Source organism: Salvia miltiorrhiza, chromosome 1 (genome assembly GCF_028751815.1).
Source record: "Salvia miltiorrhiza cultivar Shanhuang (shh) chromosome 1, IMPLAD_Smil_shh, whole genome shotgun sequence".
Classification (NCBI taxonomy): Eukaryota; Viridiplantae; Streptophyta; class Magnoliopsida; order Lamiales; family Lamiaceae; genus Salvia; species Salvia miltiorrhiza.
The window spans coordinates 54,395,145-54,422,418 of NC_080387.1; the positions used below are offsets into that span (position 1 = coordinate 54,395,145).

General features: G+C 35.9%; 2 protein-coding genes across 3 annotated transcripts; both read left to right on the forward strand.

Annotated features, from left to right (window-relative positions):
- Positions 1-385: 385 nt before the first annotated feature.
- Positions 386-6,528, forward strand: LOC130993738 (protein ACTIVITY OF BC1 COMPLEX KINASE 8, chloroplastic-like). Of its 2 annotated transcripts, none has more exons than XM_057918784.1 (21): positions 386-1,013; positions 1,763-1,898; positions 2,127-2,293; positions 2,553-2,673; positions 2,757-2,857; positions 2,986-3,084; positions 3,163-3,273; positions 3,360-3,439; positions 3,553-3,622; positions 3,840-3,913; positions 4,005-4,074; positions 4,195-4,283; positions 4,392-4,516; positions 4,739-4,819; positions 4,896-4,956; positions 5,028-5,082; positions 5,168-5,266; positions 5,356-5,445; positions 5,574-5,633; positions 5,719-5,842; positions 6,055-6,528. In XM_057918784.1, exons 1-20 carry the CDS (start codon positions 561-563, stop codon positions 5,833-5,835), a joined length of 2,259 nt encoding a protein of 752 aa, XP_057774767.1. In that variant the 5' UTR covers positions 386-560; the 3' UTR covers positions 5,836-5,842; positions 6,055-6,528. The 2 variants fall into 2 exon arrangements, with proteins under 2 accessions (XP_057774767.1, XP_057774763.1); XM_057918780.1 differs by having other exon boundaries at positions 6,073-6,528.
- Positions 6,529-21,179: 14,651 nt separating this feature from the next.
- LOC130993684 (probable inactive receptor kinase At5g10020) lies at positions 21,180-26,525 on the forward strand. The gene is made up of 3 exons (XM_057918692.1): positions 21,180-22,590; positions 23,907-25,562; positions 25,721-26,525. The coding sequence occupies exons 1-3, from the start codon at positions 21,663-21,665 to the stop codon at positions 26,296-26,298; spliced, it is 3,162 nt and encodes a 1,053-aa protein (XP_057774675.1). The 5' UTR covers positions 21,180-21,662; the 3' UTR covers positions 26,299-26,525.
- The last annotated feature ends 749 nt before the right edge of the window (positions 26,526-27,274 follow it).

Here is a 27,274-nt window from a genome sequence, read left to right on the forward strand (position 1 = left end):
TTAAAAATGTCGGGTAATTCGGGTATACCCGATACCCGATCGGGTATACCCGATACCCGATTCCGCAGACCCCTAAATACCCGAACCCGTACCCGATCCCGAAAAAATCGGGTATTGGGTACCCGATACCCGATTTTTTCGGGTCGGGTATCGGGTACCCGATTACCCGAACCCGAAATTCCCAGCCCTATTTATGGCCATACAAAGATATGGAATCTTGAATTACAAATTACACAAATTGAAACAAAAAACAACTAACAACCCTGTGGCTATGGAATGGACTACCATTCCAGCAAGCACCCCACTAGACTAGTAGAGAACTGCGTCGGCCAATCACATCTCCTAAAATCTTTAAAGGGTAATCTTTCTCTTACCACGTCACTCACTTCTCTCTCAGCCTCTCATTCTTCTTAATTCCATAATCAATTTAAAACTCAATGAAAAGAAAGAAATACTCTCTCCTCAGTTCTTGATGCTCTCTCAATTTCCTGCATAAGAACAAGATTTTTTGAGAATGGGCTTTTGGGTTCGTTGAGATTCAAGAAATCAGTTTTGTAAAGATGGCAACTTTATCAACTTCTTTCAGCACTCCTACTTTACCCGAACTGATATTTCTCTCTCCTCACAACTCAACGAAAAGACTCAAGCTTTCTCTCTCTAGAGCCGCCAGAGTTGAGCGCAGAACCAGAATCAGAGCTGTTCAGAGAGAAGAAAGCGTTGTTCTTGAAGAAAGTGACAGAGCATTGGCGGCTAAACTGAACGGCAGTGTTAATGGGAATTACAGTAACGGTAATGTTTCAGTTGGTAGTTATGGAAATGGGAGTGTGAAAGTTGAGAGTGAGAATGGGAGTTTAGCTAAATATGTAAATGGGAATGGAAATGTGGATGTTGGGAGTGGAGATGTGGTGCTGGAAGCTGTGGAAATGGAGGAGGTGATTGGTGAGAAGAAGAGTGTGGAGGAGATTGGGCAAGAGGAGGCCTGGTTTAAGCGAAGCGGAGGCGATCAAGTTGAGGTAGATTTTGTTTCATTTGTGTTGTGGTTATGCTCTGATTTTATAGTAACTTTTGATTTATGCCAAAATTTGAGCCACAATGCAAGTTGGTAAAGTTGCAATCTTGTGATTGAAAGGTTATGAGTAGAAAATTGTGATGACTGTTAGTTTTCTTGCTGCAAGTCTTGATCTTTAGTCTAATTCAGTCTTGTTTCATTGGTGTCTTTCAGAAAACATTGAGGATATTCGTTTATATGGTGTTGGTTTGAATTTTGTGTTGGTTTTCTTCATTAATACGAGATCATGCTTATATGGAGTTTCTTTTTCCTGTTGAGTGTTCTGATTTGGAAATCGGGTAATAATTTGGTAGATATAATTCAATAACAAGGTAAATGGAACAATTTGGTAGATATAATTCAATAACAAGGTAAATAGAGCTAGTTGAGGCCGATTGCTGGTGGTGATTCTTATGAAGCTTGAATGAGAATGGAATCAAATTAGATTTGACTCGTTTTTGGAATGAAGGTTTTATATGCTTTGGTCATTGTTTAATGGTAATCTTATTCCCAGTTACCATATTATTTATATGGTGTAACAGTGTAGTGTGATTGGATGATGGTGCGTGTAGTCATGAATCAAAATTATAATTGGTGCTAGTATCAGTTAGCTATTCGGTTGTTAGAACTATTTAAAATGTTGAGGGAAGTATCTGTATTGTCCTCAATAAATAGGTGTATTTATCTGTGCAAGATTGTTTGTTCTTCTTGAAGGTATCTGTTGCTCCTGGTGGCCGTTGGAGCCGATTTAAAACCTACTCTACGATTCAGAGAACTCTAGAGATTTGGGGATTTGTTCTGACTTTCATCTTCAGGGTTTGGTTAAACAACCAGAAGTTTTCATACAGAGGTTAGCTAGCCTATTTGAACTGCTAAAAGTCATGTTTTATGAAAATTCATCGTTCAGAATGTAAACGTTTTAACCACTATGACAACGAATCTTACAAGTAGAAATATGGATGCTTTGAGCTCATGAGGGTAGAAAAGGCTTCAATTCTTTCAATTTTGATTTATGAGTTTTGTTTTTCTTTTACCTATTTTCATATGTTGATTTGGCTTGCAAAATGCATTCACTCAGGTGGAATGACGGATCAAAAAAGGGTCCAGAGACGAAAGGTTCTTGCCAAGTGGTTGAAAGAGAACATTTTGAGACTCGGTCCTACCTTCATCAAAATTGGCCAGCAGTTCTCCACGAGAGTAGACATTCTCGCCCAAGAATACGTTGATCAGCTATCGGAGCTTCAAGTAAGCTCCTGCGATTTTATGCTTCATGAATTGTGGGTTTGGTTCATTAAAAGCATGTAAATGCTCATCCTTTTACGAGCTTTAAGTTCAGATTTTGCTAACTTGAGCTCCTCGGCTTCTCTTACTATCTTCTATCCTTTTGTTGGTCATATAAATCCTTTGACTGACCAAGATAGTTCTAAGAAATTTACTTCCTTCATTTACTAATTAGGGTTCATTAATTCACATAAAGTAGTTACTAAGATTGCAACTGTTGCAGGATCAAGTACCTCCTTTTCCTTCAGAAACTGCAGTAGCAATAGTCGAGGAAGAACTTGGGGCTCCTGTGAATGATATATTTGAAAGATTCGACCGGGAGCCAATTGCTGCTGCAAGTCTTGGTATCTTTGATTCATCTTGGAATCTCTAGATTATTAGTTTTTTTATTAGCCTAAGTAAATATGATTGATCGAGCTATACGCAGGACAAGTCCATCGTGCCCGACTGAAGGGAGAAGAACTTGTTGTCAAAGTACAAAGACCCGGTCTTAAAGATCTATTTGACATCGACCTCAAAAATCTGAGGGTTGGTAGCTAAAAAATCTTAAGCTTTGTTGCATTCAATTCATTCATTCTTATCTTCTATATTTTTTCAATAAAACTTGATTATGGCCAGTTTTTCTTATTCAATATTTTCTCATTTTCAATCTGAAGGTTATAGCTGAGTATCTTCAGAAGATTGATCCAAAATCTGATGGCGCGAAAAGGGATTGGGTCGCTATCTATGATGAATGCGCGAATGTGCTATATCAGGTCACTGGCTGCTTCTTGGTTCGGTGATTCACTCATCATAAGTTGAGATCATAACTCATATTTGTTTGAGAAATGCAGGAGATTGACTACACGAAAGAAGCTTCTAACGCGGAGCAGTTTGCAACGAACTTCAAAGATATGGACTATGTCAAAGTTCCAAGTATATATTGGGAGTACACTACTCCACAGGTATATTGGCTTTCCAAAATCATCAAAGTTTAGTCGTCAAAATAGTAGATTTCTTACGTTGCAAATGGTCTTCCCATGTCCCGTAGGTTCTGACAATGGAGTATGTACCAGGAATCAAGATTAACCGGATACAAGCCCTGGACCAGCTAGGGGTGGACCGGAAGAGGTTTGTTCGGTTAAAACGAGTTTAATCTGTCCTTATATCTCTTCAACTTTGGAAATGATAATCATATCTAAGGAAGTCCTATGATTTTAGAATTTCTTTTTAATGATTGTTAGGTTGGGCCGATATGCTGTTGAATCTTACTTGGAGCAGATCTTGTCCCATGGCTTCTTCCATGCTGATCCTGTAAGTGATTCTCGAAGCTATGATTGTAGAAATCAACTTAGTTAGAACCTTATGCAACTAAGATTCACTCTTTCACTGATATGATGTGTGATGAACATGATATGAAGATTTACCTGCAACGATCCTTCCTAACCCTGTCATTGGTTTTGAGATAATGAATTGATTATCGTGACGTCAAAACTGTCTCGTTTTGGACTAACAACATGAGTCCATGCAGCATCCTGGAAACATTGCTGTGGATGATTTCAATGGTGGAAGATTGATCTTCTACGATTTTGGAATGATGGGAAGGTATATTTCCCTGACATCGTGTGCACAATTTTATTTTATTTTCTTCCCTCAGATGTGAGTAGTAAGTAATCTACGTGTTACATCTTTACAGCATAAGCCGAAACATCAGAGAAGGCTTGCTTGAAGTATTTTATGGAGTTTATGAGAAAGATCCTGAAAAGGTGGTTCTCTCTAAATTTGGCTCTCTTTTTGCAAGTATCAGTATGCAATCTTTGTCTAATGTCTATTATTCAATATATTATATATATGCTTCAATGTGTTTTAAGTTTTAACATGTTCAGGTTCTTCAAGCAATGGTCCAAATGGGCGTTCTAGTTCCGACTGGAGATATGACTGCTGTGAGACGAACAGCTCAGTTCTTCCTCAACAGGTTTTAGAAGCACGAAACTCTTACAAGTTCGGTACAAAAGAAAAAAAATGAAGATTTTGGGAAGAATTCTTGATGTTGTAACTTAAGGTGAGAAGTGAACTCGTGCAGCTTTGAAGAACGCCTTGCAGCACAAAGAAAAGAAAGAGAAATGGCGGAAAAGGAGCTCGGATTCAAGAAGCCGCTGGACAAAGAGGAAGCCAATGAGAAGAAGAAGCAGCGTCTTGCTGCAATTGGTAAATTTGCAAACCTATCGACTCTTTGATGAGCATGTCTCCTAAAACCTGTGCTTTAGTCTTTTAGATGTTATAGTTTTCGTTCCCTTCTTGTATATCTGATGTACTGAAGCTGAATTGGTTCGTCTCTGTTTGAAAACATCGATTTTTTTCCATCATTTCTACACTTGGGGATTGTTAGGAAACCACCTCTTGAACACATTTCATTTTCTTTGTAAACAGGTGAAGATTTGCTGGCCATTGCTGCAGACCAGCCTTTCCGATTTCCTGCCACTTTCACCTTCGTTGTTAGAGCCTTTTCAGGTGCGTTTCTTCGTCCTAAAACATCTAACTAGACATAGCTGCTGGCCACAATGCTTACTGAAGTTTATATGCACAGTGTTGGATGGCATTGGCAAGGGACTCGACCCTCGATTTGACATCACCGAGATTGCCAAACCGTGAGTTAGAATTGAGATCTCTGCTGAGTTCAATAATCAAGTAACTAACACGTATAATTTGTATGTCGCAGCTATGCTCTAGAATTGCTGAAGTTTCGTGAAGCTGGTGTTGAAGTTCTAGTAAAGGCGAGTTTTTGGAACACGATTCATTTCGTATCATTTGGTTTGAAACAATGCATAATATATAAGCTCTCAACTGTGTTCTGTTCAGGACTTCCGAAAGAGATGGGATAGACAGTCCAGTGCCGTCTTCAATCTGTTTAGGCAGGCTGATAGAGTTGAGAAGCTCGCTGAAATAATCCAACGACTGGTGAGCAGCAACACGCGCCAATTTCATGAAAATCAAGCCGAGTGCAGAAGCAGTTTCCCATGATATTTCTTTGTTTTTCATGTTTGTAGGAGCAAGGAGACCTCAAGCTTCGAGTGAGAACCCTAGAGTCGGAGAGGGCGTTCCAACGTGTTGCCACTGTTCAAAACACGATTGGCAGTGTTAGTTCATTGTCTCACTAATTCCAACCCTTTCATAGATGATTATAGCAACAGAAACGCATTGCCTCCTTGGAAATGTGCTTATTGTTTAGCCCTTTTTGAAAATCGTGTTGCTCATTAATCTGCAGGCGATTGCTGCTGGAAGCTTGGTTAACCTCGCTACAATTCTACACCTCAACTCAATCCAGGTCAGTCTTCAACACGTTTCCTTTAGCTCAAGTCCCTTATCTTATCCTACATTGTCATAACCGTTGCTCGTCTCTCCGTCTCAAGATGCCTGCAACCATCACCTACATCATCTGCGTGTTCTTCAGCCTCAAGGTCCTCATCGGCTTGATGAAGGTCAAGAAATTCGACCAGAGAGAGAGGCTCATCACCGGAACTGCTTAACTGAATGGTCAGCATCATTTCTTTCCATATAATCTAAAACTCAAGCTTTTTTCCAAATTTGAATTGCACATCAGTAAATATTAGGTATCCCTAGCACCGCGAAGAATATAGAAACGCGATTTTGATTTTAGACACGTAAAATTTTCCAAGTTTGAAACAGTTCACCTTAAAAAGAAATTGCCATATGTCTCATTGCATTGTGGTCACTACATTATTAAGTAGTGAATTTGTTCACAGCTGATCTCACTCAGTCGTCTGAGCTTCCTACACGGCGTTGCTCCAAAGCTCCGTTGCAAATTCAGAAAGGACATTGCTGACACGAAGCCATAAACGTAGATAACAAAGTAAGTTGAGAACATTTCTGATGTTCTGATTGCCATTGTGGCCGATGATGCTGCTTTTGGTGGATATAATCTCTCAATCCTTGGCTTGAAAATGACTAACTCGAGACACCCGAGCAACCTATATGTCGGCCTCAGAAATGTGATGCAAACGACGTGGCACTCGCTGCCAACTACGCATATTTGTTAGGTTTGTCTGAACCATCTTCTTGAGTCTGATCAAGAGTCCAGTTTTGGCTCTAAATTTTTGTTCTAGTTTTGTAGATACATTAGTGTATAGTTATTAGTTGATTAACAGATTGAGGCTGCAACTTGTTTACTGCAAAATAGTACCAGATTTGTATGTAGCAAATACCCTCCAATGCTTAATTAATGCTGTAAAACTGCATATTAAACACGAGTCAAGACTAGTGTTTAGAAAAAAAAATGTCGGATCATCAGGCCTAATATGGAATTAGGTTAATAAGGCCTAAAAAATATGGTTTGGTTTGACTCAAAATCAGACCGGGACAATCCGGTCTGACTCAAAAATCGGATCGAGTTTGACAGCTCTAATGGGAAAAGGAGAGGTGGTGTTGAGAATCTTTTTTTTTACATTGTTTAATGTTTCATTGGGTGGAGAATACAACTAGAATGAAGAGATTGAGCTGTAGAATGGATGTCCATCAGTCCATGTGCTCAACAATTTTAATTAAAATACTAGTATATGCTAAATATTTGTAAAATTTGGGGAATATTTTTAAATAAATGTATCTATCTATTTAGGGTTGGCGGAGGAGTGAAGTTGAACACAAGCATATATTTAAACTTACAAGTCATATATATGTGTTGGGCTCACCAAAAAGCATTTATTTTTATGTCGTTTAGGATTTTGTGAGGGCATTATTGCACTTATCTGTACGGATTTGATATTTGTTGCACTGTGTCATGTGTGTGTGTGGTGTGTCTGTATAATATATTATTTAAAGGGCAAATAGTGTCAAAATCCTTATACTTTCCTCGTTTTCGCATATTTTCCCTGACTTTAAAAATTCGCGATAGAATCCTTGACTTTAAATCCCGTTCGCGTTTCTCCCTAAAAAATGACTGGCGATTTATAGAATGCTGACATGGAGTCCGGAAATCCACGTAGGATTAAATTTCGGCGTATTAAGCGACGTAGTTTTACTTAATAACGTAAAACGTCGTTGTTTCCGGATCAGAATTTTCAAAACCGCCCTCACCGCCGGCGCCGGTGCCGTCTGCGACCTCAAAATTTTCATCATCTCTTTAAAGAAACACGACTTCAATTTCTCCAAAAAATTCGAACTCGTCACTTCTATGGCATTTATAGTACAATTAGGGCATCGGTCTTAGCTGAAATTTCTAATTTGCCGTTCAAAATCCACAGAATCGATTGAAAAAATTGAGGCCTTTTTTCTTCAACGATTTGCTTGTTCTCCGCCGTGGGGGACCAAGTCAGCCGTCGTCGAAACATTTCATCACATAAGAATCATCGATTTAGCAGTGCCGGCCTCCGCCATGCACTGCTGATTCTTACCGTCTTCGTCGCCAACGAGCTCCTCCAATTTGCTCAGGGCCTCGAGATTCTCCGATCTGCTCCGCCGGCTGCCCACAGTGCGGATGAGCTTGATGACGGCGGAGCGGTGGAGGGGGGACTTGGGAGTCGGGATCCTATCGATCCCGCTCTTCACATTGGCGACGCACCACGCCAGAATAAGCCGCCGGAGCATGTGGTTGGGAGTCAAACCGGCGGATTTGGACAGCGGCAGCTTAGTAACCGGGAAAACGACGACGTTTTTGGCTGATTTACGTGACTAAGCAAACTTAGTTAGATGACTCAGCAAAATAATGCCACATAAATGACACGTCATTGTAGTTACTCGCCGGAAACTTTATTAAGGGAAAATTACGAAATTAATCAACGGTCAAGGATTCTATCGCGAATTTTTAAAGTCAGGGGAAATATGCGAAAACGGGGAAAATATAGGGATTTTGACGCTATTTGCCCTTATTTAAATATCAATCCAACCTAATGAAGCTTTATTTTTTGTCTTTTTGTTATATTATTGGGGAAATAAAATCGGTTTACTAGATAAATATTTTTCTAAGCGTAAATGTGACTAGAACATATGGTATAACTACTAATATAAGCAATTTTAATTTCACCTCAATTTTTCTTCCATTGGTGCATCAAACAAAGTAGAAAATGTTCGTTTTCGACAAATTTTCACTGAAACACAAAATTCCTATACCAGTTTTCGTGTGGTGGAAATCGCTCACATATTTTAAGTGCGTTATTAAAATATACTATAACTGATTCATACCGTGTGAACGTTTGCACAAGAAACTTCCTCATTTCAAAATCATTGCTTACAATATATGCTCTTAGCAGATCAATTACGAATGTACCGACAAAATCCAAACCAAAACCAATCATAATAAAATGTCTTACTCTATATATCAAACTCGAAATAATATTTTCCCTCAAGAAACACTCAATGATGAAGACAGCATAAAACCCAATTACTCAAAATTAAATCATGCCTATTTTATCGTCATTAGGAGCCACATACATAATCAATCACTGCAAAATGCAGATTAGTTTTAATTAAGTATGATTAAGCAGGTAACTTGACCACAACAGGATTGACCAATAAGCCACAGCTTGTAGATTAATTAAGCCCTAGAAATAAAAATAATCACCTCCATTTGAATATGTCAGAGGTATGTTGGAACACCATCAGATTCATTGCTTTTTTATTATATTATCAAACTTGTTTCTTTTTCAGAGAACACCACCACATGTTAATCCAATCTGTCTACTACTAGACCTCTTGGACTAATATATACCTATATATATTATGTGACAAATTAAAGTTGATGGAGAGGAGTGATTATTAATGAAAAGTTATTGCAAGAAGTTAGCAAGTAAAACAATGATTTGATTATTAATAGAGAGTAGGGGTTAGCAAAAAAAAAAAAACACGTTACACCATTCAAGACTGAAAGAAGTGGAGATTGTGTGTATATATGTTGGCCTAACAATAGAGTGATTAATGTTTGAGGCCAATATCTCATGTTCGAGTCCATTGTCACGTAGTCTTTACAATTAGTATTTGTTTCTCCTACCAAAAAAAAATGAAGATTATTGAGTCCATCTTAAATAGTGATTGTCACTTTTGTGTGGGTAGTGTTCCCACCTTTGTGTGCCTTAATTTTGCAACTTGAATTTTGGTCTCGTTGGCGTACGTAAAGCTGATTGTTATTCAAACTTATCCCCTATGTATATTGTGGCTCTTTGTATTTCATCACGTAAAGCTGTAGCTAGAGCCCATAAACCAACCATTTAAATTTGGTACTAATAAAAAAACAATTATAGAAGTTGAGCTTATTCCCAAAATTATATTATGCGTTATTGCATGCGTTACTAATATCTTTAAGTATGGCATGATAAATTGCATGAGCTATTACATTATATTCTTTTTGTTTTTTAATGAGTTCTTGAATTATTGAATATCTGACCGAGCAAGTTTCGATTTTTTTATGATGGTGGAATACATCAATTATTATTGCCAGTTCATCAAAGAATTTTATAGGTCATCCTTTCATTCGACATCTAAAATGAAAATGAGGGATAATAGATTTTATGCTGATCTTCTAAATAAAATCATTCCAAAACTCAGTTGATATATTTTGATATCGCCATCATCATTCCCCTAATTAAATTACTAGAAGTCGTCTAGTATATATATGACAAAATAAGAATAGTACACTCATAAAATATGTCATAATACTCTAAAGAAACCATCCACAGAGCATCAAATATCTTATTGTTGTTTTAATTTTTTGTTTTATCTCTCAAGTGCATATATAGTCTAAATTTTAAAATAAAATAAAATAAAAGATCCGAACTGCAACCATGGGTTCTTTGCCTTTCTTGTATGTCGATGAGATCATGAGAAAAATAAAATTACATTTGATAAAAATCTAAAATAAAATCCTGAAGATAATGAATCCTCATGCATCCAAAAATCTCACTACTCTTTGACAACTAGGAAGAAAATAAATCACATATATCAATCAAACCTTGACTTTATTTTATTTTGCTTTTTTTTCTCTAGTTTGAGATGGTGGTTAAGATAGTGGAAAATAATTATCATCTCCTATGAATTATTTTTATTTAATATATAATCTAAGATTCGGTCAATCAAGGAAAATTAGATTTCGAAACGGACCCATTATGTCTACACAACACTCAATACGCTTAAAAATAAAATAATAAAACAAAAATATTGTATATTAATATGAAACTCCAGTTAATAAGGTTTAAACTTTTTTATTTTTTTATTAACTCTTTAGAAGGCATTATCGAGTTTCGAGTAACAATCTTGCTATGTTTGACTCAGCCATTCCACCAATTATTATCATTCAAGGCCGACGATCTAATTTTAGTGAACCATGAACACATAGGTTTACTAATTGTCAAAATTGCACTCCATTTATTATCCTTTTCAAGATTGATCTCTAACAATTTGGGTTGGGTAAAAAGAAGTACTAAAATACAAGTACGATAATGGCGTGCATATAAATGCAAAGTTTTTCTCAACTGAAATTTTAAACAAAAATTAAGTGTGATATTTATATTATATTATTAAAATTTCACAAAAGCATAGTGTTGAAAAGCTTGGGCTATCTTTTTATCAACTCCATAATTTATATGGCCCATAAATATAACATTTGATTTGTCGAATGAATATGCGAATCATTATTACTCAGAGAAAAGAAAAAGGAAAAAGATTCCTAGCTCCACCAAATCTTAGTCTACTTTCCACAATGTGGATAATTGCAAATTAATCTTCAATTTTGATTAAGTTGTTAGAAATTCGACTTATAAGCGCGTAGTTGAGAAAATGTTAAAATTCACATATGTACATTTTATATATATACTAATGTAGGGGAATGTTTCCGAATTTATTTATTAACGTGTCCATCAATAACGCAATAGTGTCACATATTTTCTTATATGAATAAATGTATGGTCAATTATGATTAAGATATAAATCATGTATACTTCAAAAAAAAAGATATAAATCATGTATTGTTACAAGTTACTATATAAAACCATCATACGATTCATACTATACAACAAATATAAATGAGTATTTTCTAAAAGAGTACTGTAATATATCTAGTTGTTCGGAATATAAAAAAAAATCATAAATACCGGATTTCTATTATTTATTAATTTCTTCAAAAAATATATTTATATCTATTTCATTTAATATTGATGATGAATGACGCTTTTAATTAATCTTACTAAAAAAGCCAACAGTTTTCATTGAATAACGTCCAATACAGGTACGAAAACCCCTCGTTACCTGTTGATATTTGATCATTAAATTTTCAACTATTAACTAACGTAGGACCAATCAATTTTGCACCCTTCCCTTACTTTCTTTAATTTAAAGATGAAATCAAGATGATTTTCATTTAATGTGAGAGGAAAATAAGAACATTATAAATAGTTTGAGAGGACATGATGTAACATCTAGTTGGTAACCATACCATATTTATGATATATAATCACTACCAAAATTTAGCCTCCTTCTGCGAATTAGGTAACGTTGACAATTCAATCAATGAGGTAAATTCAATCAATTAAGTACCCTATTTCTGAGAATATATATTTATATAGAACACTTTTGATGACTAATTGTGAGTGATGCTCATAATTAGTTGTAGGGTTATCACATCTGTGATACTTATTCTTTGATTTTATACACACAACAAAGCAGTTAGTCTTAATTACTCGTCTCACTATTTCGTTTTAAAAAAATGTTATATCTAATCTTTGCTCGATCTTTGACCGTTAAATATGCGCGAATGACTTATTCCACATCACCTACAACGCAGCATATGGTAAATCCAATTTTAAATTATTATGCATTCAACTCATTTATTGGGTTGGAGAAGAAATAGAAGAATTTTATATGTTACTTTCTTTTATATTTTGTTTATTGGTGCTAAAGCAATACAACACTGTTTTGCACTACCAAATCATACCCATCATGAATAATTAATTTTATCATGGGATGTGAAGATTTAAATTTAACAAATAATAATTATGATATGCTCTCATTTGTCACAATCACTAGCCAAAATTGATCAAAATTTAGTGTAGAGGAAGACGATTTTGACCTACTCTGATTGAGACTTGAGAAGAAGACATGAGATAATTTCTTCATATATAATTGATTCAGATACTTTTTGTTTGTTTTCCTCTTTTCAGTTTTCAACTAAATTATTGATTCCTCTCTTTGTCATATTCATTACTCTCATTTTCTTGTTACATAGATATTGTCTTTAAAAAATATAATTGTATAGACTAGAGTAAATAGTATCTATGAGAAATGTCGTAATGAGAGTAGATTCGAAAACAAGAACTGGGAAGTCAAGAAAATGCTGGGCGAAATCAAAGCGAGGTTGTGGAGCTGGAATAAGGTTTTTAATCTGTTAGATGAGGAGATCAATTTTAGGCGCTGGTTTTCTAACGCCATTTCTCCTTATTTGTTGTAATTGTTTTGGTTACCTCTGGTACCTTGGATTCTCTCTTTAATATTATCCTTTTTTTGACCAAAAAAAAAGTACCTATGAGAAATATTTGGGAAAACTTTTGGTGTATCCTCCACACATGTTTGGCAGAGGAAAACATTAGAAGATTTTGTAATTTTTTTATATAATATTGAGAGGGACGTAGGGATGAACAAAATTAGATTTGATCAGAACCAGAACATTTTAGTTGGTTCGAATCGATTTTTAACAAGTTTAATTGGTTTCAATTTGGATCCAAAGTTTGAAAACCAAATTTTCATTGGATCGGTTCAGTATGGGGTTATCAGGTTATGTATCTTTTTCAAAATAATTTTTAATTTTTAATGTGTTGTATTGAATAGTTTGGTTTACAGATATGTTGTTGTTTAATTGATTTGGTTTTATGGTGATAATTATACTTGTTTTGTTTATATTTTTTTGGCTACTTTTCTCAATAGGTTTGATTTTAAAGAATTTGGAAATTGAATGTATTGACAATTTTCAGTTAAACAATAATCTCAATAGGTTTGATTTTAAAGAATTTGGAAACTGAATGTATTGACAATTTTCTGTTAAACAAAAATCGAAGTTCAATGTTCAGTTCGATTTGATTCGAATAAAAAACTTGGTCATCTCAACTTATCATTCTAATAAAAATTTCGATTTGTTTGGCTTTGGATTTTCGATTTGATTGAAATCAAACTTAGTGAATACTCACTCCTAAAGTGATGCGATATTGTGCAATGTATGTGTAATGTGTTAATGAACAAAAGAAATATAATTTGATAAAACTCCAAATTTGTTTTGTCGTATTTTGGGATGGTAACTGGTAAGGTTCATTCATATTATCTAAAATGTATCTACGTTGATATAAAAAGCTCATTTGATAAATTTAAGTTTAATTAAATCATCCCTATTTAAAAGCAATACATAATGCGGGAATAATTACTTTTTCCTGGTGAAAAAAATAGTGCAATTATTACTATTTTCTATTTAATTTGATGTACCAATCTTTTTTTCCTCATAGACTGCTAAATATTCGGCGCGGACAGTTAATAGCAGACAATAAAATTGCAATCCTTTCATGAAAAGTCAGAAAATGTGGCTTCATTTTGGTGCTCTTTCTCTATTATTTGATCTTCTTTTTCTATTTTAAATATAAAACATTAAAGTATTAAAAAGCATACATTTATATTTTACAAATATATCATACCTACCTACATTGGGATTATAATTTAATTTTATGTGAACATATAGTCTAATTTATAATAGTTCGGTTGTTTAGTTTTTTTTGGGTTAATTGTTTGGAAATCTTTGTAAGCTAATAATTTAGAATTTATGGTATCTTGTATCCTGAAAAATTCATCATACAATTAAACTTTAAGATGTTTAAATTCAGGACATATAGAGGATACACATATTTATTGACAATCAAAATCATGTGTGTACGTACGTGCAAATTTTAAAATTAATTCATACAAAAAAGGCCTTCATAATTTATACGATTCACAAAATCTAAAATTCTCAAGAAATGATCTATCCCTTACCAAGCCATATATCCATTATTCTAAACCTTAAGCACATATAATCAAACATCCTTCAAAATTTAAAGTGCCAAAACACTAAGTATTGCAATGGAATTGTTGAATATCAATGTGAGATTTTTTTTTTTAAAAGACACATATAAAAATAAAAATTGTTGATTCTACCGAAATTACACAATATTGGCCAATTTTGTCGCAGTTATCGTTTATTGTTCAACATTCACCACCTAAAAAGGGTAACATGTAATTTTGAAAGCACAATTTTTTACTAAAGAATAATGTAAAAAAGGCAAATATTTTAATTTTCCATTTCCAAAATCATAGGAACGAGGAATGCCCCAACCATACGAAACGGGTCAAAGTTGGGGAGTTTTCCGTAAATTTGGCAGTCTCCCGCGAAATGAAAAAACGCAAACCCGAAGAAGGAAGGAAAACTGACATGCAACTAACGGCGTTAAAATTGCGGGGTAGAAAAAGGCGGGGCGAGTGGGGGCCCACACACGGCGTTGGTAGTCAGAAAATACGTGAGTGGAAGTGTACAGTTCTTTACACTCTGTATATTTTAACTCGTACTTCCCCGTCAACTAACAGTCTACCATATCGAACATTGACCGCCCTCCAACGCTTCATTTTATTTATTTTGGGTAAATTACGTTTTATATCCTATACTCGCTTCCTTCCATGTCCTATTTTTCTTTTTGAATTATCTTAATAATATTATTCTATTTTTATTTTTGATAATAATTTTACACTATAAATAATATAGCTCCACACATTTACATATTTTACTATATTAATTTAACTCTCATTAATATTTATGTCCAAAAGAAATAGGACAAATTTATTGGGATGGAGGGAATATTATTTTGCATTTTAATAAAAAAAATTATGAATTATTGATTATTAAATTTTAATACCTGAACTATCAAAAATCAAAGAAATGGAGTATTATATAGATCAATTTTTGGCTTTGTAAAATTGACGCGAACTTCTTGATTGTCAACATGTTAATTCTGAGTGTACCACGTCCTTACACTCCACATTGAATAACGTTAGTTAAAGATCCTATCATCATCTACCAATTGACAATTACTTACTGTTTGAGTATGACCTCATTATTCGCAATGTAGAAATTCATGATCTTTCGTCTATGATTCTTTGAAATTTCGCTTAAATTACAATTATTGTGATAAAGAGGAAATATAATAATATGGATTTTATTTTTGAGCATTTGAGGCCAAGACAATATTGTTGTTTGTTTTGATGCATTTTTTTATAAAATTGTGCAAACATTATTCATGCTGGCTTCCGATGACCCACATTAGCTTTCCGATGTCAGAAGTTGACCTCCATAACTTTTTTGTTAGTTGTATATCTGTTAATAACTATCAATACTTTGATACATATTTATTAAACAAAAATAATTTTGGGTTCAAAATTGCTATCATGCTTCGTTTCCCCACATGCACAAACACATTGTATGATTGTATCAATCATTTCTCTATCGAACTTCATGCCTCCGATCATCCCATGTTTCCGTATTTTCAAAAAAAATATAATTTTATTTATATTTTATCACTTAAATTGCGTTTTGTTTTATAATATATTTTTGTTCTGATTTTTATACTAATTGAGTTGTACCAGATTATTATTATTATTATTATTATATGGAAACGACATAATTAGTGAAGTAATTGGATTCCTAATTGAAATGTCTTAAATTTGGTATTTCATTGGTCTTGGGGCATTTGGAGAGCTAGAAATGATATCTTCAACGGGATCAAATCAGAGGTGAAAAGAATATAATTGTGGAATGAATTAAATTTAGATCTTGGAAATGGATTCACTCATTCTTTTCATGATTGGTGTTCTAGACCTAATGATTGCATTCTGTCTATACTTAAATAAGACGGATGTTGTAATGGGAGTGTTGTGTAAGCGTTTCGAGTACCCCTTGTATTCGTTTTATTTTATTTTATTCTTTACTTAAAAAAAAAGAGGTGGTCTTGGGTACACTTGAGTGTACCGTGCACCCGGGTTGATCCGTACTCAAATCCTGACCCGCATCCTGATCCAAACCTGCATCCTGACTCAAATCGTGTAAATGACACTATTCGGTTATACAAATGACATTGTCTGTAATCGATACTATTCTGTTATGCAAATGACACTGCGTATAAATCACACTATAACAAGGTAAATGACATTGTGTATAATTGACACTATTCATAAATATAAATGACACTTCCTGTAATTAACACTGTAAGACTGTAAATGACATTGTAATATTTTAAATAACACTATATGATTAAAAATGACACTATAATATTTTAAAATATTACAATATCATTTATATAATTGAATGGTGTCAGTTATAAGCATCGTCATTTGTATAACTGAATAATGTCATTTACACGATTTGGATCAAAATGCGGATTTGAATTAATATGCGGGTCAAAATTTAGGTACGATTCAATTCGAATGTACGATATACCCCGATATATAGGAAATTTTGTGTTTCATTAATACCATCCGAGTCAACTTACCCAAAATACACTCGCAAATTTATAATGGTTGTAAAAAACAGCCAACCTAAACAAAAATCCGACGCCTCATTATTTTCTCTGCCATGTCAGTGTGTTGAAGTATACTTGTTCTTGAGTTGGGATGCTAGGCTAGTGCTAATAATTGACGAATTTAGCGTCTCATAATTTGATTTTGTATTTTTTTATTGGAAAAACTAAATTTATACTATTCCTCAATTATGAATCGAATTGGTTCGTTTTTTTTAATTAATCTGATAATTAAATAATTAAGAAATTGACTATTTTAGCCCCCCATTATATTGGTAGTTAAAAACTTAAAATTGATCCCCTCTCTAAATATTTTCTTTTGTGGATAAAGGAATTCGAACTTTTTTTCGACATAGAAAATAATTCGTCCTAAACCACAAAAAATAATAGATTTTATTTATTTTAATCTTTTCTTTAGAAAAGAAGGAAATTTATATTAATTCATATCGGAATATACAATATCTAGTAACCATGACGAGAAATCACGTAGTTAGAACATCCCATCCTGAAAACATGTAACCATGTTCGAATGCCTCCCACAATTCATCGGATAGGGAGTCAGAACTGTGATACTCATCATGTAGAATGTATACAGCCAAGAGTGAGTCGGAAAACAAGAGGATCATGCCAAGATCCTGCTCAATGCATAACTCAATCCCAACCATCATGGCATGAAGCTCGCCAAAGAGGACGGACGTCGTGCTCCCTGCCGTTCTATAGCCCGCGGCCATCACCTTACCCATCCAATCACGAATGATAAAACCAATACCTATACGCTGTCCTTCTCTCTCTCTCTCCCTCTCTCCCTCTCTCTTATATACATATGCATATATTTTCAACATAACAATGCTATTTTTACACATAAACATATGATGAATATTCAATATACTATTTAATATATTTTTTAATTACTACTCCCTCTGTTCCAATTTAATAGGCCACTTGGGCACGAATGTTAAGAAACAAATAATTTATAATAAAATAGGAGAGTTCTTGAGTTAAGAACACCAACAATATCCTTACTCGATTTTCTTTAGTAATTGGATTTGTAAGTAAAATCAATTAAATCATAAATGCTTTTATTGCACAATGCAAATGTAAATTGTTTATCCAATAAAATATTTATGTGCACTCTGCTCTGTTTAAGGCTCGCCACAACGAACCGTTCGAGGTTCTCTTATGGCCTAACACGTTATTTGAGAATTGTGTACACTCGTTAGCTGACCTGGTGGATTGATCTCCATTGGGCACTAACTAAGAGGCGTTATAAGGGTGCATGCTGGATGTGCTCTAGAGCATATAATGTAAGACCTGCCTAGGTAGCGTCCCGAGGTCAAATGAAACTTGTCTAGGTTACGCTCTCAATTCAAGTAAATGGGAGAAAAGGATCTATCGGTGGCTCAAAGGTCCGGAATCACAGCAAGTAACAGACATGGAGTGTGACATGTGCGCACAAATGAAAGAATGTTTTAACGTCTTAGAAGTTCTTTCAATTTAAACTTTCTAAGTTATGTCAAGTATAATTGGATAAACTGTCTTTACGAAAATATGAAATGTTTAAGAAAATATTTGCCCACTGAGTACATTAGTATTTAGCCCAAAAATACTTTCAAATGTTTTCAAGTTGGCTGACTGGTGCTGACGGGACGGAGCTAAGGCTAGGGTTAAATTTCTATTTAGACTTCCGTTGTAGCAATAATTATTATACGTCTTTTGTTTTCCAACTTAAGATGACTTCATGTTGAGCTTCAATTTGAAAATTCTAGTTTTATGCATGAAACAAAACTTGTGATTCAAAGGGACATAGCCCGACTTGCTATCCTATGTCGGTTTTAACAAGGTTTTTCCCTGTTCATTTCTATGAATTATTCGCATCTCGATTAAATTTATTCCTTTAATAATTGGGGTGTTATAGAAAGTAACTTTTATTTTGTTTTTTTTTTAGAAAAAGTAACTTTTGTTGAAAATATATATGTTCAAAAAGTAGGAAAGAGAAAAAAAAAATTATGTTTGAAGTACAATGACATTTGATGTAAATAATGAGTTATATGAAGATATTTGTTATGTAGTGACTTTTCATTTTAAGAAGTGACCTATTGAATTAGAATGTCCAAATAAAAAAATGACATATTGAATTGGGACAGGGGGAGTAACATATTTATATATTCCAAATATCATTTAAGCATTTTATGTATCAATTCGATGAACTTCCGTAGCAATTTACCTGAATTATATACTATTTATATTCTAAGCGATTCCTATGATAATTATGAGTTTTTTTTTGTTTTTTTATTTAAAGAATGACAAGAGGTGTATATTATATAATTAAATAAGTCACCTGCACGTAGACGAGACCTCTATATCACACAAATGTGAAAAAATAATTGTATGCAGGCGGAACCATTATCCACACAAATATGAAAAATTTACACCGCACACATGTGAGTTGAATCCAAAACCTTTAACAAACGAGAGTTTTTGGGTGCTTCATTTTTGTCACTTGAGTTAGGCCTCATTAGCAATAGTTTTGAGTTTCTTAGTGACGATATTTTCGAACATATGAAGCACAATACTAACCATCAGTACAAGGGTAGACTTAAACACGATCCAATTAAAATTGGATCAATATAGTTTGATATAGTAAATAATTTAATTACAACATAACACATCGTTACATTTTAATGCATGAACAAAATTAGTACGGTGCTTGTGTTGTTTGACATGATAGCTGGCAGCCCCCGCCTATCCACTGGGTCAAACTTAACATCGATGGCTTGGTCAGAAACGGCACCATACACGGAGCAGGGGTTTGTCGGGACGCTAGCAACAATGTCGTCGGTTGCTTCCACTTCACAAACGACTGTGGCGATGCTTTTAAGGTTGAGGTCTTTGCTTTCTTGGTTGTCCTCCAGCAGGCTTATTATCATGGTCGGCACAATCTCTGGTCGGAGTGTGATTCCATGCTTGTGGTTCATCTTTGGTCCTCCGGCTCGCCCTGCATCCCTTGGCGCTACCACGATCGATGGTCTCAAATTTGTGGCAAACTAGTGGGCATCAGAATTCGCGTCTCGCATACTTACCGCGAGGGGAATCAAGTGGCGGACCATTTGGCCTCGAGTGTTGATCAGGAGGCATGGTGGGACCATGCCATTCCTGATATCGCCCCTTTATTGCGAATGACGTCACTTGCCCTTTCTTTGTGCGCATGGTTAATTAGTGACCGCAACCGTTTTCTCTTTTGTCTTTTTTGTTTGATCGTTTCATTTATAATAGACGAGTTTTCTTTTTTCCTTCATCGATGTTTTTCTCGATTTGTTTTTACCGAGAAGTTTTTAACAAGCTCGACTCAATAGCTAATGGGGTGTGCTTGCATTGAGTTTTTAGGCGTTTCTTCTAATAAATCTCCATTTCCGCAGTTGTTTGACATGATAGCAACACCTATACCCAAATTGTAACAACAATTCAATATTTTTATACTATTATTTTTGTGTGTGATTATTATACCACGTTAATAATTATGAATGAAATACGTATCATATCTCGTTTAAGATATGCAAACTCAGTACTCTAATGTCACGTCTATTTAATTATGGGCGATTTATTTACCATCAGTTGATTAAGCACATTAAAAGGAGTCAAAATTGATAGTAATTGGAACAAACACAAATAATGTATTTAATGCCATTCATTGAGTATAACATTCAATTTTGAAATAGATACACCTACGTGAGGGATGTCAATGATTGTGTTGAACCCATATAAATTAGTACTCCATCTTGTGAGCATCCCAACACTAAAATCAAATCAAATTAGCAACTCTCTAACTTATTAAAACACAAACGCATAATAATAATAATACTAACAATAATAATAATGATAAATTGTGTACTCGGTTGAATTAAATGTCTATTAATGTCACAAGTTGCTGTATGTTTAGGAGTAAATCTATTATTCATTATAAAATAATTAGGCAAATTTAAAGTAGATAATTTTTATTATCAAATACTAGTACAAGATTGAACATTTGTCGAGCGTGTCGACATAATGTGGTTTGAACATTTTTTTTGAGAGCCAATGTGGTTTAAACATTTATAGGAGCTTTGGATTCCTTTATTGTAAAAGAGAGGACAATTTCTCTAAATTTTACAGAATTTGATACTTAAATAATTTATTTTACCTAAATACAGAAAAATATTCTGATAAATTGATAGAAGTGCGAAAGCAACCTTTTTCACATTCGACTCCATCCAAAATAACATAAATAATAATAAACCTTTAGCAAAAAGTCATCCCAGTATTTCATTTGCACATCAACAGCGAAATTGTTGCAAAAGAGTAGAAAAGAAAACAAATTCCTGAATTCACCAGCGATAAACAAACCAAAAATAAATAAAGAGCAAAAACCCAAAAAATAATTCAGAGACGGCCCCACTGATGGGAATAAAACTTCCATTTTCTTCACCTTTTTTCACCCATTTTCTCACTTACAACTCATTCTCCATATATAAAAACCCTACTCTCTCTCCTCTCTTTCTCTCTCACACACTCAGAGAGAGGAGCAGTGAGGGGTGCTGCACACACACCTATACATACAACTGATACACATATATACATACAGAAACCAACTCAACTCCTCATTTTTCCCCTTTAATATAAAAAACCCTAATCCGCCATCTCCTTACCCCTTTCCACCCCCCACCCCACCCCCCCCTCCCCTCTCACCACCACCCCCCAAATGCCTCACCCCTAGCACCACCATTGCTCCACCACCACCAATGACTCTCTCTGTGACTTCCCTCCTCGCTCTCTTTCTCCTCCTCCTCCTCCCCCGCCATGGCTCCGCCTCCGAGGACGAAGTCCGATCACTCCTCGAGTTCAGAAAGGGCATCAAATTCGACCCCACTGATAGAATCTTCTCCACTTGGATTTACCCCTCCAACGCCTCCGCCTGCCCAGCCGGCTTCTACGGCGTCGTCTGTGACGCCGCCACCTCCTCTGTCGTCTCCATTGCTCTCGACCGGCTCGGCCTCTCCGGCGACCTCAAATTCAGCACGCTCATCCCGCTGAAGTCTCTGCAGAACCTAACCCTCGCCGGAAACGCCTTCACCGGCCGCCTCGTGCCTACTCTCGGCGTAATGTCGTCGCTCCAAGTGGTTGATCTGTCGGAGAATCAGTTCTACGGCCCGATTCCGGCTAGATTGACTGATCTATGGGCGCTGCATTTCGTTAATTTCTCGAACAATAACTTCTCCGAGTGGTTCCCTGCTGGAATTCGCAACTTGCAGCAGTTGAAGGTGTTGGATTTGCATTCAAATCAGTTGGAGGGAGATGTGGGGGAGCTGATTCCCGAGCTGAGGAATGTGGAACACTTGGATTTAAGCAGGAATCAGTTTTTCGGCTCCTTGGAATTGAGTGTGGAGAATGTGTCTAGCTTGGCCAACACTGTGCAGTACATCAACTTGAGTGGAAATCAGTTAGGGGGGCGGTTTTGGGGGGCCGATGCAATGAAATTGTTTCGGAACCTGAAGGTTTTGGATTTGGGCGATAATGAGATCAATGGCGAACTGCCGGAGTTCGAGCAGTTGCCAAATCTTCAGGTGCTAAGGCTTGGGAATAATCAGCTCTTTGGGTCTGTGCCAACGGGATTCTTGCAGGGGACTATCCCATTGGTGGAGTTGGATCTCAGTGTTAATGGATTTTCAGGTGAGATTTTTTATGTCAATTGATATTGATTAGTGCTTCTCCTTTTCATTGCAGTGGAGGGGACTACTGGTTCACTTTTTGCTTTTCAGTATTGGATCAGTTAGTTTCCTTTTGGGTAAAATTGATTGTTGCTGTGTTTTACATGATCGTCTGTAGTTAATTTGGAAAGCATTAACTAAGTCTAGATCTCTTTGCCCGCCGTTTATTGGGAGACATGTGTCAACTATTGATTTTGCTGTGTCTAAATTTGTCGTGGAATGCCGTTGAAGTCGTGTAGATTGTCTTCATTGTTATATAAATTCTACCTGAGAAGGGTTATCGTTTTTCTTAGAAGCTGACAGTAGTTCCCAAATTAGTAGTCTAAGTTCCTCTAGTTGTTTGCGCCTCATTAACCTTTGCAACTGCAGCCAAACTTAGGGAACAAATGTTTGTTCCGAGAGTTGTTCTCCCGACACTGAGGAAATGTCTTGCAGCTGTTTAACCGGAATGACAAGTCGTTAAGGAACCTCTAATAAAACCTTGACCTTTTTTGACTTGGCTAACTGGTCAACTATGCTACTTGCATTTGAAAGCTTTAGCATGAGAGGTTGGAAAATTAGAGTGTCTTTATTTCTCATTTTGCAAATGTCCATGATTACTGGTGGAGTTTGGATGGTATGTGGATGGGGGTGAATTATGGAAACCAACTGTCAAATGAAGATTATCTACGCTATTTGGGTTTTTATGTTAAGAAAATTTTCAGCAATCTTGGAGCAGAATTAGTTTATGCGGAAGCAGCAGTCATTTCGTTCGTACTTTATCATTGAATATTGAAATACGATTCTGCATTTATTCTGTATACCTTACTTACACAGCTACGTAGAAGATCTTATGGTCTTACTATTTAAAGTTGTGCTCCTGAATATCTGATCTTTTTGGAAAAATGCGCTGCAATTTTAATATTGTACCCTCCTGCTATTAGCATGAAGTCTATGTGTCATCAGACTACCAGTTTGTTCCTATAATTGGATAACATAAATATAGTTATCCTCTCACATTAGTTGGGATTGCACGGAAACTGTTATGGCATTTATTTAATCTCCTGGAATGCTTAGAAAATGTTTTTCCATAGTTTTTATCACTATCTGAAACTAAAAGGACATATTTGACTGCTAATTGTATCATCTGAAAGACATGGAATAGTGATGTAGTAGAACTTTTTATTTGTCTGCTTGTATTATATCGACTTATTACTATTTTCATTGATAAATATCCATTTCCATTTAATATTTTGTTGAGCTATACCGAGGTGCTTAGTCTTCCTTTCACCTTTTCAGGTTCCGTTCAGAATATCAACTCAACAACTTTGGTAACTCTCAACCTCTCATCGAACTCAATCTCAGGCTCATTGCCACTGTCTTTGGGAAATTGTGAAGTTGTTGATCTCAGCAGAAATCAGTTATCAGACGACATATCTGTTCTGAGGAATTGGGGCAGCAATCTGGAAATTATAGACTTGAGCTCCAATGCCTTGAGAGGAAGCATTCCCAATTTGACACAGTTCCAAAGTTTGACTTCACTCAGTATTAGGAACAATTCCTTAGAGGGAGCGCTGCCCTCAACTTTGGGTTCCTACCCGAAGCTCAGTACACTTGATCTGAGCTCCAACAGATTTGATGGTCCAATCCCATATAGCTTCTTTACTTCGATGACCATAGCAAATTTGAACTTGTCAGGAAATCATTTGACAGGAGCAATTCCTCTTGAAGGCTCTCATACTAGTGAATTGCTGGTTCTGCCTTCTATTCCACCAATGGAGTCCTTAGATCTTTCAAACAATGCCTTGATGGGCGGATTGCCTTCTGATATCGGTAACTGGGGGAGGCTTAAGTTGCTGAATCTTGCAAGGAATAATCTATCTGGACCACTGCCAGATGAATTGAGCAAACTTACTCTTCTCGAGTACCTCGATTTATCCCATAACAATTTCAATGGTCATATTCCTGGTAAACTACCATCAAGTCTGAAGTTCTTGGATGTGGCTTACAATAATTTGTCAGGAAAAATCCCTGAAAACTTGAATTCTTTTCCTGATTCTTCATTTACCCCTGGCAATGATCAACTTGAACACCATCATTCTTCTTCCTCTGGACATGTCCCGCGCCAAATTACCGACGGACACAATCATGGCTCCAAACATAGTATAAAAATAGCCATCATTGTTGCATCTGTTGGAGCTGTAGTGATGATTGCTTTTGTTCTTTGGGCCTATCAGCGAGCTCGGTTTCAAGATTTCCGTGCACAAGGTGCACATCAGACTGCTAGTGGAGATGCAAAAGCAGGAAGATTTGGTCGGTCTTCACTCTTCAATTTCCATGGAAGCACGGATCCACCTCCCACTTCGTTGAGCTTTTCTAATGATCATCTGTTGACTTCGAATTCAAGATCTCTGTCTGGGCAAATGGAGTCCGGCACTGAAATTGTTGAGCACATACTGCCTGAGGGAGTGGCAGCTGGTGCTGCCTCAACAAATCCCAGTCAACAAGACAGTCATCCAACAACATCTGGAAGGAAATCCTCCCCAGGATCCCCAATGCAATCATCTCCTCGTTTTATTGACACAATTGAACAACCTGTTACACTGGACGTGTATTCACCAGACCGATTGGCTGGAGAGCTGTTCTTCTTGGACTCCTCACTCAAATTTACAGCTGAGGAGTTATCTCGAGCTCCAGCAGAAGTGCTGGGTAGAAGTAGCCATGGCACTCTATACAAAGCTACTCTAGATAACGGGCATATGCTCACTGTGAAATGGTTGAGGGTTGGCTTGGTGAAAAACAAGAAAGATTTTGCCAAGGAAGTAAAGAAGATTGGATCAGTCAGGCATCAGAACGTAGTTCCATTGCGTGCATATTATTGGGGACCAAGAGAACAAGAAAGGCTTATTTTGGCGGACTACGTGTTAGGCGACAGCTTGGCCTTGCATCTTTATGGTAAGGGCTTACACATAACTTAATCATCCATAGTCTATTTTTGCATCTTTTCAGGCAATCTTGTTGGTTTGAATCCTTCAATAGCAAATATGTTGGGCATAAAACAACATTGATTGATCGAGATTTTGTTAATATTTACATTTGTACATTTGATGCAGAATCGACGCCTCGGAGGTATTCCATGTTATCATTCGACCAGAGGCTGAAAGTCGCCGTTGATGTTGCTCGTTGTCTCATGTTCCTCCACGACAGAGGCCTCCCCCATGGAAACCTAAAGCCAACAAACATACTATTGGAAGGCTCTCAATACATTGTCCGGCTAACTGATTATGGCCTCCACCGCCTGATGACGCCTCCAGGCATTGCTGAGCAGATACTGAACCTGGGCGCTCTAGGCTACCGCGCCCCAGAGCTTGCCACTGCAGCGAGACCGGCCCCATCATTTAAGGCAGACGTGTATGCATTTGGCGTGATCTTGATGGAACTGCTGACGAGAAGGAGTGCAGGTGACATAATCTCAGGCCAGTCGGGCGCTGTGGATCTTACAGACTGGGTTCGACTCTGTGATCAGGAAGGACGGGGGATGGACTGCATCGACAGGGACATTGCTGGAGGCGAAGAACACACGAAAGCCATGGATGACATGCTCGCCGTGTCGTTGAGGTGCATTCTTCCTGTAAATGAAAGGCCTAACATCCGACAGGTTCTGGACGATCTATGTGCAATATCTGTGTGAAGCTCTTTTGTACATGTGCTCTTGGAATTAATTCTTTTTCTGTGACTTGTTCATTGTTTCTTCTTTTATTTTCATTTTTTATTTTTGTCTAAATTTTTTAATTGTTTTTATTGCCTTCTAATTTGGGCTAGTCTTCACATATGTTTAGTTCCTCCCCTTCAATTTTTGTGTAAAGGGATGTTTAATCCATTGATTAATTGACATAAATCCCAGTCCCATCTCTCCCAGTTCTCCATTGTCGTTGTAAATTGTTATTTATTATTTTCATTTCCTTGTGATATAGTGCCTTTAACCCCTGTCTCTCGATGGCAATTGAATCCCATTATTGAACTAGATAAATATACTTTGGTTAATTGTTTATAAAGTTACGAAATTTTATTTATTTTTTGTTGTTTTCCGCGACTTTCTAGTTTTGCATAGTAATTCACCATCTGAAAATTTATTGCCATTTCAGCATATAGCGAGCGGGGGAAACTTGTTTAAAGGATTGTATATATTGCCATTTCACACTTAGGAAGGGGTTTAAATTAGGGGAATTGTCACAACAAAAATATTAAGAACAAATTTTTAGGTGGTCGATTACTTATTTACTATGCAAAATTAGAAAATTGTGGGAGAATTAACCCATATACTTGTACTGATTGAAAGTGATTTTTATTCTCCCACGTGAAATCAAATTTAGATTTCTTATTCAATTATTTAGTTTGATCTGATTGTCTTCTTTCATCCTTTTGTTTTTCATTTTAATCTCAAATCTCAGTTTTGTTAAGAAAAAAGGGAAGTTTATAAATGAAAGAAATCAAGAATATATTATCTACTTCCCCTAAAAAGAATATATTATACACTATCTATTTGATTGCTACTGTAAAATGGTGCGTATTTTACAAATCTTAGTTTACCTAAGATAAGAATAATAACGTAATAGTATAATATTCTATTTCTATGATAAATAACAATCCAAAAATCGGAGTATAAT